The sequence below is a fragment of the Coenobita brevimanus genome, chromosome 64 (genome assembly GCF_032717465.1).
Source record: "Coenobita brevimanus isolate Jiangsu-jjx chromosome 64, ASM3271746v2, whole genome shotgun sequence".
NCBI lineage: Eukaryota > Metazoa > Arthropoda > Malacostraca > Decapoda > Coenobitidae > Coenobita > Coenobita brevimanus.
In genome coordinates this window covers 9,176,191-9,192,956 of record NC_137017.1, presented here as the reverse complement: position 1 = coordinate 9,192,956, position 16,766 = coordinate 9,176,191, and the positions used below count along the sequence as shown (strand labels likewise).

The 16,766-nt window shown below is 41.5% G+C and overlaps 1 protein-coding gene across 1 annotated transcript in view; it reads left to right on the top strand.

Moving 5' to 3' along the window:
- Nucleotides 1–12,410, top strand: part of LOC145404688 (uncharacterized) — a 31,437-nt gene extending 19,027 nt beyond the window's left edge. The window contains exons 2-3 of the mRNA XM_080276241.1: nt 11,135–11,307; nt 12,222–12,410. Coding sequence (XP_080132367.1) covers nt 11,135–11,307; nt 12,222–12,410 — 362 coding nt within the window. The remainder of the gene's footprint in view (nt 1–11,134; nt 11,308–12,221) is intronic.
- The last annotated feature ends 4,356 nt before the right edge of the window (nt 12,411–16,766 follow it).

Sequence of the window (16,766 nt, the reverse complement as noted above, 5' to 3'; positions counted from 1 at the left end):
TCCCACGTCCGGGTGAGGGAGACGAAGGCTGTAATCACCGCAGCGACTGTGTAATACCCGCATATTACCCGCTTACCACCGCTGACGGAACTGAGTGACGGCGAGGAGCGCTTGGACTCCGTGTGCTCCGCTGAACTGTATGTTATTTTGTTGTGTGTTCTGGGGGACGAATGGAGTGCGGGGAAGGACTGAAAGACAGAGAGAGAGAGAGAGAGAGAGAGAGAGAGAGAGAGTGTGTGTGTGTGTGTGTGTGTGTGTGTGTGTGTGTGTGGAGTATATTAGTTTCTCTGTACACTCGTATGCTTTATTATAGTTAGTGACTGAAAACAAGAAGAGAAGAGTGGCAGTCAAGAGATAGGGTGCGGCCGAAGTTTATATAGTCACGCCTAGGGTATTTTATTAAATTGCTGGCATATTTCTTTGGTGGGGAACACATTTTCTAATGTACGGTTAACCCCTTCGCTATAGGGTGGCGTCTGTTGTAAAATACTCTTAAGAACATCAGACAACTTTTCAGGTTTGGGAGCGATGCGATGTTAGGAATAAATAACAAAGTTTCCCATAACTCTTTCATTTAAATATTTCGTTTTGTCTACCACTAAAGGATTTCATTCAGCTTACGAGAGATCCCCTAATAGTGATCAAAGTATAAAATTATAGATTAAAAATATTATAAACAGAGAACCAAGCAACAGACAAAGTGACAAGCTAAGAAATAAAAAAAATATGCTTTTGAAACATTATGACAGGATGGTGATTCTTTGCGCCAAGATGAAAAGTGATTTTTTTTATAGATGCATAACTCAGGGAGAGGAAGTAAAGAGATGGAGTGGAAGGAAGAGGCTGACTGTAATTCATGGGAAGGAGTGAAACGATGACTGAACGGTGCTTGCTTTCACTGCGAGAAAACGGTCTGTTATTTTTACTTGTGTTTTGTTTACTGGATGCTCTTTTCATATTTCTTCAATTTTGAGGCTTTCGTGTTCCTACCTATGGATACTTTTGATCGCTGTTTTAATAAATCATATAGATGATAAAAACGCCATAAATAATAATTAAAATGATAGTGAAGTACACGACATGAACTGCTATGGACACAGCGATTCGTTTGTGGCCACCCCTAAAGGGATTAAGATGTCTGGCTGTAGACAGACTGACAGATAGGCACAGAGACAGACAGACAGCCAAAGATACATAGATAGGTGCAGACAGATAGGACAGAGAGATAGAAAGATATAGATAGAGACAAACACAGAATTGCTGTGAAAGACACACTGGGAAATCTTTTCAACGACCAGGAAAAACAACAAAATCAGACATTTCTTACCCGGCGATTATTTTTCTTTTTTAGTGACGAATGACGACTTTTTTCTGTCTTCTCTCAACACTATAATATTTAATGGTCCAGCGCGTCGCGTACCCGAGCTGCCTCCACGCAGCACAGGCCGTCAATGAAGCGGAAACGTGTGGAAATAACGCCGCCTGAAATACCGGGTTTTAAAAATGTCTCGACAATCACAAAGGGAGAAAATGCTTTAACCACCGCAGTGAAAAAGTGTGCCAACAGAAAACTGAAAAATCTACCTTGGCAACCACATGTGAAATCAGTTTTACCATCGACAGGCAAAAAGTATCCAAACGATCACCATCAAAATTTGTATTAAGAATATGCAAAATCTGCCTTGCCTATACACATACCCTGAGATGGGTGGGAAATTATTAAACACGTTCATGTCGTGTTTCTGCCTGTGAGTGAGTGGGTCACCATGTCATGCAAGGGACCTGCCTCAGCAGCACGCACACATGTGAGACCACATGTAAGAGCATACTACCGCACTCTGCTATATCCATTCCCTGGTGGGATAGAATTTTGAACCCACTGCACGAAAACTGGTACATGCACGCTCTACCAACCAGACCACCGGGCGCTCCAAAATTTGTCGTAACAACCACAAACAAAAACTCTGGTATTTATCAGTCTCCAAAACGAGCAAAAGTCACACAAGGAAATATTGCCATGTGCTTAACAATTTAACTGCCACGGAAGCGGCTAAGTAATTTATTCCGGCTAACGCGGGGTAACAGATGGACAATTAGGGTATCAGAGTGGCAACCCGGAGATGGAGTGACAGAAAGAGGCAGACAGGGAACAAGATGGAAGGTTGAACTTCGCAAATGTGTTGGGAATGGATGGAGAGGCTAACAACCATTAGGTCTGAGCGAAGACAAATTGGGGTGGCCTCCGTCAAGCAGTGCACTGTCTCAGGCTGATGGCAGTTGGTAGTTGTGGCCCTAGGTTCAGCCAAATTGGAACCCAGTGGACTGCAGACTGAAATTGTCCCTATCCTGCAGTACACCATAATTACCTTCAGGGACACAGAAATATTACTGAGCCTTCTACTTATATCGGTGTCACCACACGAGGGCGTTCCTCTTGGAGCTGGATGGATCACGCTAAAAATCAACAGGTCTGATGAATGAAGGAGGAGGCCTAGTTGTGTGGTGATGATGGCAATGCAATATGTTGATAGCATGCGGCTGAAGGAAACAGTACAGAATAAATTAACCCAAGTTCATATATAAACACATTTGTAGAGGATTTCCAGTAACATGCTACTACGGGAAATAAATGTACAATTCTCTCTCTCTCTCTCTCTCTCCAAAAGAACTAAACGTAATACACCAAAAGCAGACACATGGCAAAAACCCCCTTCCCTCAGACATGCACACGAGTTCCCTACGCAGAGAAACGGAAAGGTGAAATATGGAAACAGGAACAAGAGAGGCAGTCAAGGAAGCGCAGTGCCTAGGGTTCCGCTGGGTGAGGTTTGTGAATGAGCAAGTGTTGGTTGAAATGCATGACTGAGTATCCTGGTTGAAAATAAGCCGTATTCTCGTAGGCACAGGAGCCTCCGTAACATCTTTTCCTTACCGATTTATTTTGCATACTTCACGAAAGCTTTCTTGAATGTTATCTGTATCTGTTTAAGACTGACGCGGTTTGCTTTAACAGCTCACAAAGAATATTAATGGATCACATATAAAAAAAAAAAATCGCTGAGGAAGAGGTGTTTGGATGTAGTTCATAGACCAAAGGAAGCAATACTAATGCTATTAACTTGATATAATGTGTGCGTGTGCGTGCGCGTGTGTGCGTGTGAATCATTCACACGTGATACCAGTTAGTCAAGTCTAGAACAAGTAATAAAAAATGTGAGCATTAAAAGAAAAGTATCATTCTTCTCTATTTTTTAGGCATGCACGGAAATGCCATGATGTCAAACTATAACTGTGAGTCATGAGGTTGACAGGAAACATCGGGATCTCCATTTTCAGTCTTGCTCTTCCCAGGCGATATTACTTAGTACAGGAATAATATCTTGTAATAAATGATATAATGAAGACTCTATCAAACCCCTTCAAATCGAAAAGTGTTAAGCTGAATAAAATAATCCAGTAATTTCAACGTTGCAATATTAAAAGCGTCATCGTAGTGAAGGCGTTAAATATTGAAACGCTCCATTTCTTGCATTCTAAACTCTGGGCAAAATATTTCGATAATGCTCGTAGTGTGTATGCTTTACGAAGGCTATTATTTAGCAAAGTTTTTGCATCTTGGACACTCTGAGGTCTAGCGATCTAAGACACCATTCGGGGTGATGGTCGTGATCCGTGCGGCATCGATTCGAATTCCTAAGAGGCAGTAACTGGTTTTCGGGCCAGGTAATGCCACCAAGAGCACAGGTCGGTCACATACCCTCAAATACGCTTATATTACAGTAACTCAGCTCCGAACCTCGAAAATTCAAAGGTAATAATTGAGCACGTGTTACCAGATACCACTTGCAACAGATAATTCGACCATTAACTCAAGTGATATGGAGGATAAGCTTTCTGGTCACTTGCTTTTTATGCGGTAATATACATCTAGGGAACAACAGCCAACGATTTCGAAAACTTGGATTATGAATGAAAGGAAGTATGATAACTTTTTCTTGAGGCATTTTGATAAGAGTTCTCCTTTATCCCCTTTGTAGATCCTACCCATTCTATCGATAAGACTTCGGATTAAGGTGTAATGATGATAATGATGATGATGATGATAGAATGGGGGATGAACTGGCGTTACCTGAACATACGTTTCATTAACTTATGCATTTATCACCAGGTAAATAAAAGAATACTAGAAATAAAACTTAATATACCGGTACCCGATAGTGAACAGGTTATGATGAATTTTTTTTTTTTTTTTTAGTGGCATAAGGAGTCAGTCAATTCTTTCGAAGTGGTGACTCATAATTCCATGTAATCGATTATGACTCATTTTTACGTATCAGTTTAGTCATCTGGCGTCATCCGGAAATCTGGCGTCATCCGGAACTGCAATATTTCTCCACAAAGTCGGAAATTAAAAAGAAAAAAAAAAATCCGAGGCTTGAATGACGGAGTGAATGCAGATGACTCTGTTTTGCTGGGAACTGTGTGTGTGTGTGTGTGTGTGTGTGTGTGTGTGTGTGTGTGTGTGTGTGTGTGTGTGTGTGTGTGTGTGTGTGTGTGTGTGTGTGTGTGTGTGTGTGTGTGTGTGTGTGCGCGCGCGCGCGAGTGCGTGCGTGCGTGCGAGTGCGTGCGAGTGCGTGCGTGCGTGTGTGTGCGTGTGCGTGCAAGAGCACGTGTGCGCGTCCTGTTACCTCTGTCAGCATCCTTTCAGGAGCCGTGATGATTCAGTAGTATGAAGTTTGTTAATCTGCCAAAGGTCTATCGCTCAAGATCTAAGCTGCTGCAGACATTTAAATAAAAAGTTTCACAGGCAGACAATCAGCTAACCAGATGAACAGACAGACGGTCAAAAGCGCTTACACAGAGCAACAGCCATAAAGACAAAATCACATACACAAATACGCAGGTACACAAACAGATTACATAAGGGCATTACAAATCGCCTCGGGCACCAGGGAATGACCGTGAGTGACAGGAATACATCATCATCGCCATCACCAACTTCTTCTGTAATGTATGACGAAAATAACCATAAAACAAACAGCAGGGTATAGCATGACAGGGGAACATGAGACGCTGACAAACACTCCTTGGGTTATGGGTGACTTTTTTTTTTTCTTTTAAGATCAAGGGTTTCTTTTTTCTTCTTTGTGCGTCAGTCTATGTACCTTTGCTTGCCTGTACATTTTTTTCTGCTCGCGTTTTTTATAAGGCAATCTATATGTATCTGTAAGTCCAACCATCTTTCCGTCAGCAATAAATACATGTCAGTATCTGTCTGTCCACCTACTTGTTTATTTGTCTATCGGTCTGGCTATGTACAGTATCAATACATCATCATCTAACCATCTACCTAATTCATCTATGTAAATTTATTGTCTGACGCCGCATCTTGTCGTCGGTATCCTGGACAGAAGGACATCCAGACATTCATGCCCATATTCAATAACGCCCCTCCTCTCGTGACACATCACCCTCCGTCATGTACACATCCACCCTTGGGTCCTCATGTTTTTGGTTAATATGAAAGTACATTTAGTTTTACATAATCGTAACAACGAAACTGTTATTTTATAACTAACATTCCACATGAAATCCGCTGGAGGATCAAATCTTCACCTTGGAGGGGAAGTGGAAGACAAAATTAACCCTTCCTCCCATGCAGGCAAAGTACAGATGGAGAAAGTGTGTCTGTAGTTAAATTTATGCATGTGAAAGTTGAAGTGCTTTATTGGTTATGAGTATGTGTGTCAGGTATACGACATCGGAATAAAACAGCAGGGTGCGATCATACGCACGCATGAAAGGACATGCTACCAGGCGCCGCTTTATATGTCAGTCACTGCTTGGGTTTCGAGTCCCAGATTAAGGAGAAGGCTTGGTTAACACGCTACTACCGACAGACAGAACCATTATATATGTGAAAAGCTGAGCCATATTTAGACTCAGTACTGAAGAGTACCTCTATATTACATAACATTATAGTTCGCTGATGTTCATATATTCACCTATTATTATATTTTACAACGGGGTGGAGCTGAGGATTATGGAGGCTTGAATGATTTGTGAATGCATGAATTACGATCTATTTCCACTTTACGCCGATGACAATTGTCTTTTTTGTGGATACCGCTCACCTTATTTGTAATAGTAGGAATATAACCCATGTGAGGACGATGATACTGTTTTCTAAGTTAGCTCTGCCGTTCATTCTGTGTCGTGCGTCCATCATATATTTAAAAAATGACATTGAACCTCTGACGACTAGAAGTGTCCCCTGAGGCAACTGAAATCATACTGACCAAAATTCCTGCTAGCCGACATTTAAGAGTTACCAAGGTACTTTGCGTTGAAAGGTACATATGAAATTATTAATCTACTTATACGAGTATATTTTACTAAATAGGAAGTGGAACAATAGTAACAGCACGATGATATATGGACCTCTGATGTGAGCAGTGAGACAAGAGTGCAACAGACTGAATAGTACTATAAAACAGAAGGAAACAATTACAGCAGATAACTGACACAGCAATGAAACAGTGGAACAGTAAAATACTGAATGGAAAAGATTGGAACAGTGAAAATTTAAGAGTGAGGAACGAATGAACTAACGATTGAAACGGTGGAGAAGAGTGGGACATCAAGTGGAAGAGTGAATAAGGGGTAGGGGGGAAAGTGCGACCCCTACCATTGGTCCGCTTGTCACGTAGGGCTGCGGTGGCCAATGGATAGGGGGACTGGTGGGACCCTCACTCGATACCTGTAATTATCGGGACTTGTCATTGCCCTAACTGCCAAATTGCATGTGGGAACCAGGCACACCCACCCACAACCATGCACCCCCCTTCCTCACAACCACACACCCCCCTTCCCCACAACCACACCCCCCCCTTCCCCACAACCACACCCCCCCCTTCCCCACAACCACACCCCCCCCTTCCCCACAACCACACCCCCCCCTTCCCCACAACCACACACCCCACCAACCCCTTCGTTCCCTCCACTCCCACCCCAACACACTCCCATATGACCCCCCACCACACTCATATCCTTACATATCCCCTCAGTCTCCACTCATATTTTCCTTCTACCATACTCACATACCCCATTCCCATACCCATTCCTTATTCTTTCACACACACTACCACATCAATATTCCCACTCACTCACCCCCATACGTACCTTCACACTCAATCATCTTCCAAATTTTTCCTCCACCATCTCCATCCGCCCATATACCCTCTCCCCTCACTTACACTCCCCCACTTCCATACGCCGGCCCTTCATGACTAGTCTGATTATTTAGTATGACAGCAACAGAATAATATATACTTGTGTTCCCATCACTCCAACACGCAATATCTATAGCCCATTCAGCACCAGGACGCATTTGTTAATTTATTTATGCAATGACGGATAATTCTACTCGTTTCAGGAGAGAACCTTTTGTCTCTAGGGATTACTTGCATCAGTATACTGTCATAGCGTTTTTATTTTGTTTTATCTAGGTAACGCAAAATTACTTAATTCGACTTAGGATAAATTTCTGCTAGGAGAATGGGTAAAATTACGATGATAAAAATCTGCTTCCTTACCGTACTTTTACGCATCTCTCTTCAAAACCAGTATGGCAAGTTACAGTGAAAGTAATACAAATACAAAATATTTACCTTTTACAAACAGTTTCATACTAAACAGGGCATCGTCAATAATAGCCACTGCATCAACCGCTCTTAAGTCACTGGGATCTTGATTGCTTATTCTTGCATGGTGTCCTTTGCAAACACTAATTTTTCATACTTTGTCCTAATATGTTACTCCCGACATTTACTGACCCCTTTAATAATAAATAATACTTTCCCTTTCCCATGTGACATTAAAGTTGGTACTAAATTTAGCGCTTTCACTGCACAAAGTCTCCCTTTAGATGAATTAAATCTTATGGCGACAGCAAAAATAAAGCAAACGTGATCATACTGAGGTAATAACTTTGAAAGACGGTTTATTTGGGGAACTATAACTATTTTTACGTGAAGCGCTGCTATTAAAGTGGAAGTAGCCATAATATCATGAAAATATATGTAATCTCTTCATGTGAACCGCTACTTCAAAATTAATCCACTGCTATAACATAACGTTAGGGATAAAGAGAGTATCATCACTACAACACACGGGCATCATTATCACAGTAAATTACCCTTGCAATCACGGCATTTACCTGATATAAAGTGCAGCTATCAGGTGTCATTAGTGCAGCTCTCATTTTTAAGCCTTTCACTAGTACTGCATCGCTTGACTATCTCATAATAAATACTGACTTTTTTAGTTTAATACTTCCCATCCGGTGATCTATTCTTGTAGCTTAGTCCTGCTGCCTCCAAGTGAAATTTTCCAGTTTAGGAGCGCCCTTTCGACCTAGAGGTGTTAGAAATTGCCTTCACAATTCCATTCCTACAAGAGCTTTACGCAACGCTACATAAGATTGTTAGGAGGTACCACGAATAAACTAAGAAATACGTATCGGGTTGAAAGGATTAACTGTTTTTAACCCCTTAACTGCTAAGGCCTCGCCACCCAGAATCACCTGATGTTGCCTTGGACTGAATAAAAATAGTGTTATCGTACTGGAAAGATAAACGTTCACCTTTTAGAGCACATTACAAATACAGAAACGAAATACGGTTTATCTAAAAAGACCATAAGTTCAGAAACACTATTTCAAACAACAGAATTTCAATATGCAAAGCAAGAGAAATGTGAAACAAACTTTGCTGAATGCTTCTATATTCCATGTCTTTAGAACCTGTAACGTCTTTGGCAGCGAGGGGCGTAGACATTTTTCTAGAACCCACAGATGAAAGGACTGAAGAGGGAAAATTTTCAGAGATCTTAGAACAATGACACAATGCTCATATGCACTTAAATCCTAGGGGGAGGAGGGGGAACGTTCAATATTGAGGCACAACTACAAGGTATCAGATATTAAACTGTTCAACAAGAGGACGTTCATTATACTTCATTCCAGTCAACCCACACACGATTCTTGAGGGAAGATATTCCAAGCTTGATTAGTTAGATATGAATTTTAATCTTTTTACCGCTAGAAGACCTTCCTATGTCGATTTAAACTATATAGGGCAACAAAATCAAACTACGAGAGGGCGTCATCGGGCTGAAGGTTCTAATTATCGTTGCTTGTGAGATAATTACGTATCAATTAACACAATAATCTGAAGTCGGGGCACGGGTGTTTGGGTATCACTACAGATGCTTACGTGAGAGAAGACCTGTTTACTCACAATGTTTGAGGCACCCAGGATAAAATAGGTAGTGAGAAGGCCGCTAACACACACACACACACACACACACACACACACACACACACACACACACACACACACACACACACACACACACACACACACACACACACACACACACACACACACACACACACACACACACACACACACACACACACACACACACACACACACACACACACACACACACACACACTATCCAGTCACCTGTGTCTTCAATGAGTTACCCTCGTTCGTTTTCGGTGATGGAAATGAAATTGATAGACTGAAAATACACACACACACACACACACACACACACACACACACACACACACACACACACACACACAATATCCAGTCACCTGTGTCTTCAATGAGTTAGCTTCGTTCGTTTTCGGTGATGGAAATGAAACTGATAGACGGAAAACTTTATAACAAAGAAGAAAAATAAATAAATAAATAAAAAGGGGGAAGGCGATGGAAAAGACTCTGATATAAATTGATAAATGTTCATGGTTATATCCCAGTTTTGGTGAAGACGCTTTGTATCATGGGATGAAAGAGGGACGACTCTTCACCCTTTTGTACTTGCACCTCCAAATGATATTATTATTCCTAGGAAAGACGCAGTAGTCACGATGGGATATGAAATTATCTCCATTTACATCTACAGTCCCCCCCCAAAAAAAAAAAAAAAAAAAATCGCTTTCTTGCTCCCACCAGACGATATTATTCAACTTGAGAGACTCCTCTATCATGATGGGGTTAATTTGGATCAGTTAAACCATCACTGGAATACTCCAGTACGAAAGGATATTATCAGAAAAGAAACGGGACAGGAATGCAAACATGAAGGGAAAGAAGGGCAGGGATTTGCAGAAAAGGGACGGAGGGACAATAATATAAATGAATAGACAATGAAAAGCTTTGAAAATTCATTGTTACATCCCCAGGCAGAAGTCAACCTAAAAAATTTCATGTACTGAACAGTTACCGATCGTATATACAGTATGACATGATCGGATGGTGGCGGGGGGGGGGGGGGGAGAGGAGTGATATGAGATGGTCTTGAGTTTGAGTGGCAGAGAGAGAGAACTAAAGTCAGCAGAGGAGAGAGACAGATAGCATCAACACAACCACAGAAAACAGGGAACAGAGAACAAGGAATAGATAACAGAAAAATGAAAAACAATTACATAAGTTGAGAGAGAAACTCCACACGTTTTGTCACCCTTCCCAACGCGGACCATAATCACACTTTTTGACGTGTTCCAATTAGTGTCCGTGCTTTGATTTAACACAGGCGGGTTTTTTACTAATCACCCAGCACCCATTACACATAACTTTTCCATAAATTTTTACCAGTGAACGGCAATGGTGGCGGTGGTGGAGGGAGTGGCGATGGAAAGGGTGGTATAGATAGCAGTGTTCGATTGCTGATTATATAAAAATATATATACTGATACCTCGTTTACAGGTCGCAGGCTGAGTTCGGCAAAGATATGTAGCCTGGGAAAGATCTTGTGGTAAAGGAGCTACATTTTCCATAAGCCCTTTCCTTTATAACTGCGCTTTTTTTCATGGTATCGTCAGACAATTTTATTTAGCTTTTTAATGAAACTTTAGGCAGGTGAGAAATTAGGAGGTACCTTCACTGGTTCCTGACCCTATATAAGAAATCAAATATAATCGTCTGACAATAGTATCAATGATATAAAATAAACTGGGCACTGAATTTACGAATATAACCATTAAAATGCATAACTCTGAGTAAGCCATAAATCTGTCAGCCTGTATCTTCAAACACCTTTTTCTTCCCTCCCCAACAGATGCCGTCAATCTCTTCAACAACCGCCAACCGCCAAAGAAGAAGCGAAAGAGCCGGACCGCCTTCACCAACCACCAGATCTTCGAGTTGGAGAAGCGGTTCCTCTACCAGAAGTACCTCTCACCCGCGGACAGGGACGAGTTGGCGCAAAATCTTGGTCTTAGTAACGCACAGGTAAGTTTCAAAGCGATTTTAATTAACATGGGAATGCTTCTTGACTTGTACGCTTAAGGACGACAAACATCTTGATAATGTTACAGCAAGATTATTTTTATTTTGGGGTGGGGTTGGGGGAAGGTCTTGTGATCACTAACGGTTCAAGACGTACGAAATCAGCTTTATATTTTTGCTAGAGTTAGATTTTACTTAGCTAGGGAAAGGCCCTGGAGCTCTAAGGCCAGAAATACTTCTTGCACAGACGCAGGGATGAGCTGGCGCAGAACCTTAGTCTTAGTAACGGACAGATTAGTAATAAGTATTTCAGAACGACGAAAATATTAGAATTAGACGACGTTATTATCCATAGTAGAAATCATCACTCATTCTCAATGGATTCCAGGGTGGGATTCATAAGCAAACTTACTTGAAGGAAAATTAAGAACAATGATCCGACGCCTCCTTTTCTCTGTCCTGGCTGCGAAAACTTAACTTTGTTACGACATTTTCTGTAATGTTAATGAACAAGCAGTTAGAAAGAAAAGCATAATAACCCCCTCTTTAATCTTAGAGCACAAAAATAGATACCAATCTTTAATCAAATCTCTCTACTTTTTTCACCACTCCAGGTGATCACGTGGTTCCAGAATCGTGATACACCATCCAGGCTTTGAATTTTAATCTTCCGATCTTACGTCCTGTAGTTAGTAGCAAGAGTTTAATATAATCAGTGAAGTACGTAGGCGAACTTTACTTTCCTTATTTTATGACCTTCCCTCCTTCTGTCTCCCCATTCCAGGTGATCACGTGGCTTCCGAATCGCGATTACGTCGTGTAGTTAGCAACAAGTGCTTAGTATATTATGTGAAATGTATATGCGATCTTTATCTTCCTCATTTTGTGATCTTCCCCCCTCTTTCTCCCCATTCCAGGTGATCACTTGGTTCCAGAATCGACGCGCCAAGTTGAAGCGGGACATGGAGGAGCTGAAGCGTGACGTGGAGTGCACCAAGGTGATCTCGGGGAACAAGACGCTGCTCGAGGCCTCCGTCAACGTGGCGGCGCTCCTCAAGGTTAAGGACTTCCCCAGGATACCCATTACCTCCCTGCCGCAGCAATAGGGGCGCGCCAACCCCCCGCCGCGCCCCCCGCCACCTCACCATCCCCACCCGCAAGCTCTGGATTTCGAGGGGCGTCGCGTCTTTCCGTCAGCGTCGTCGTCGTCGTCTGCGTCGGCTATTCCGTATGTGTTAGCTAACGGAGCAGCTGCTAGTGTGATGTGCCTGTCTCTCCTTAACGCGCAGCAGGATTCCATGAAGGCACATGATGGTTCAGCCAGCGGCGACGTCTTGTTAGCGTGTCCAGAGAAGGGCAAGTGTTGATAAAAGCGTCCGGAAAAGATGGGAACATGTTTAGTTGTGTGTCCGTCAGAAGGAGATATAAAAAAAAAAAAAGTGTTGATATGTCAGGAAAAGGAGAACTAGTCAGAAATATGTGAGCTGAAGAAACGTGTCCGCCAATATGTGGAAAAATGGCAACTCTCCGTCAATGAGCGCAGGAAAAGAGGGACATACGACAAACGGGTCCATTAAATGAAAAAAACCGATTGGGAACACGGAAAAAAAAAAAATCCGTAAGCGAAGGAAAAACTGTTTGTGTGCGTCCATCTGTCGCTGGAAATCCTGGTGGGTGAAACTTGAAACTGAAGAAAGGCAATATGAACAGCCCCGTCACTCTGTCTTTCTCGTTGGCACGGAAGACTTCATGGCATTTTTTTTATTTTCTCGCTTTTCCACTACCCTTTCAGACAGAGGGCGCCTTCTATGTCTTATTCTTGCTACCTCCAGACGAATTTATTAAACTTTTGAGGATCTTAAGAAGCGAAGAGGTTTTAGGCTACATCTGACCCCTCCAGTTCGAAATCTTCCCTTAGTGGAATAAAATTGTTTACGGCAGCAAGAATAAAATAAAGTAGGTCATTACAGGGATGATAATTTTCATTGTCTTGTAGTTTTTATGTATTCTGATATCGATAAATCATACATCAGTACTACACAAGATGATAATGATATGATTGGCATAATAATTCGCTGGGCAGAGGTGTTATGAAAACCAGAGAGAATCACTCAGTCTACCTGTCTCGTCTGTCCTTCCCCAGCCACACACCTGACAGACTCGAGGTTCGCTGCTCATACAACCCGTCACTCCCATCCCGCCTCGCTTCGACTGTGACACCCGGAGACGAGGAAGCAACTGAGCATCGAGGTGTGAATATTTCGGGATCCCAAAAATAATGGATACACATACCGATACGAAAAACATCTACATCAAGACAGTGTCGAACACCTAGAACACAATCACGCACTCCTACGGAAAGCCGTTCTACTCTCATCTAGTTTCGCTCACACCTCACTGTTGTAATGCAGCCTAATGTGATGCTTAGCCTAACCACACTTTCATAATTTTTACCTTTTCTCTCTATGACCATCAGAAAATAGAGGGTTGCAAACACCTTCGCCCTCTCAGTTTTTATTCTACAGCAGCCATAATCAAACAACCCCCAATCACCGGCTCCTCGCCTTCTGTCTGACGGGCATTAGACGTGAGGGTGACGGGGCGCGAGCGAGGTTGTCATGTCACGTCAGTTTCCTTGCAATGATGCACAGATCTCGGTGGCAAGGAAGGCTTCGTTGCACATCTCCCTTACCAATTTATTTTGCACAGAACACCTTCAATGGCCATATATGTTTCCAGTACTATCATACAAGACGATATAAAGGACTAACGCGCAAAATAAATTAAGAAAGAGATATGACGAAATCTTCCTAAAACCAAAGAGGATTACTACCTGAACTTCCTAGAATGGACTCGTTAAACATGACCCAAGATGCGTGTGTCCCTCTTGGCAACCCAAATACTTGTGACAGCGAAGCAACAGTAAACCTGATGGACGCTAGGAACCAAACAGCGGGAAACGATAAAAACGAACGATGCAAGTTAATGAGTGAAAGCAATGGAAGCGATGAACTGTTAACAAAGTTGTATCCAGAGATTATTAAGCTCGTCTAGAAATATAAGAGAGAAAAATTCTCAAACTTAAGGAAGTAACGGATGCTAGGAACTTTAATTACATACTGAAAGGGAAAATGACATGAATGGAAGTGACAGGGGTGAAGTAACAATTAACGGACACTAGAAAATATACGCAGTGATGAAGATGGAGAGACAGAGAAGTAAAAACTAACAGTGGCGCATGAAAAACAAGCGAAGAACGCTGTGAAATTTAACCAGCAGGGACGAAAAGTACGAAATAGAGGGAGAGCCCAAAGAGTGTAAGGTAGGGGAGTGGTGCTGGGTATAGGGGCGGTAGTGAGTGATGCGGGTTACGTCAGACGCGGTGTCCATCCCTCCACACCACCAGCTGACTCAAGGGGGCATGTGGTCTAGTGGGGTCAGCAGGCTCCCTTAACACCTCTTCCTTACCGGTTTTATATCTGCACACGCTGTACGATACTTTTAGCAAACTAACAGCAACGTGACTGACAGTGAAAGCAACCAAATCATCCCTCAGACTACGAAACAAAATCATCAGTTTTCAGAACAGGTCCCTATTTTTGGGTCTTGTGAAGGAACAGACTGAGGTGATATTGATGGTAAAAGAGGTGTGAATAATATTACACTAATACTAAACTGTATTAATCTGTAAAAGCCTATGGAAAAGGTACCAGCCAGCCTACTGAAAAAATGGGACTGTGTGGCTGGGAATCTCCTTAGCATTTCTTTCTTAACAATTTACTTTTGCGTAAGACATGTTCATATTCCTGTCTATCATTACTTCTACCCACAACGTACAGAGGAATATTAAGAACGTACAAAACAATATGAATCGGTAAACAAGAGGTGCTAGTCTAAGAACCCTATGAGGATACGAGCCAAGTTCCTCATGTGGCTAGAGTCGGCGAGGATGGGCTCATCTCTTTCCTCACCCCATCCCTCATCATCATCATCATCATTATTATTATTCAGCAAGCCGTCATCACCAGCATCAAATCATCATCAGGTTATTATTATACTATGTGTCATCTTAGGTAAGATAGTCATTTTCAACACCGAGCAATTTCTTTTTCCTTCTCTTTTGTTTTTTTTCTTTTCCACTGACGTGTTTTAGTGTCAGTGATATATAGTGCGGTAAGTGTGCCGTGTCGGAGCTGTGTCTCGCTGTGGCAGAGAATATCACTCACCTCACATCAACTTAGCACCAATTCTGTGGCGCAATATACTGTACGGTAGGAAAAGGGGAGAATGAATTAGCCTTATAATTCACTCATTTAAACTCAGTGTTATCTGAGATTAACTCTTGGGAAAAAATGAAATAAATATATCATTTTTCATGCCTTGAAACAACAGTTAATTGTGCCTACCTTTCTGAAGGGAAAAAACGAAATTAAAGCAATAATCCACTTCTCCAAACAGTCCAACTGAGCATAAGACTATAATCTGTAAGACAAACAAAGCCGAAACTGTCACAGTCTCCTATATTATAAATTCCTAGCCCGTAAACCACTGATAAAATGCTATGCGAATCTACTGTACCCTTTTGGAAAAAATGAATAAGAAAATAAACTAAATTATTAACCACATTTATATCTTACTTAAACACCCTAACCCAAACAATTTACTGTTTTTTAAATCTATTTCTCATTTACCTAAATTTTGTACCATAGACGAGGAGACAGTTTATATATCCACCATTCATATTTATTACTGCATACACCTGCTCTCCTAAACTTTAGTGAAAGTTTTTTACAGTTACATACCACAAACCTCTTCAGTGTTTATGGAGGAGTGTGCATGTATGGAAAAAATAACTGCGAAATTTTAATAGGTTGGTGAAGTAATAATTAGAAATGCAGCTGTAATGATATAAAATATCTCCCTACCTTTTCACTGATATAGAACCCATATGCACCTGTCCATTAATTACCGCTGGAGTGTCAGCATTTTTTTCTTCTTACCTGAAAAAAAGATAAATTATGTTAGAATAAGAAGAGGACTTACCCACAGCAATCAATGTTTGTACTTTTCATTAATAAAAAATTCAAACGATCCTGTAGTAATAAGCGCCGCTTGGAGAGCAAATGTGACTTTTATTCTGCATAAGTAAGGAAAATAATAAAACCATTTTGAGGATTTAAAAAGGAGCCTTCCAGAGCAATTCCTCTCATAAATGCTTGTATATCTCATTAATAAAGAAATCACATTAATTTGTTTTCGTTGATTAATAATTGGTTACCACAGTTTTTCCCCTCGTTTCAGCACCTGTAAGGAAAAAATATAATTGGTTAGGCTAAGAAATAAAACACTTCCAAAGCAGTCCTTCATATAAATGTTCGTACCTGTCACTCGCATACGACCCACCTGGACCTCCTTTCGTCAGGTGCCAGTGAGCAATTAAATTTCTTCTCAGTTTTTGTTTC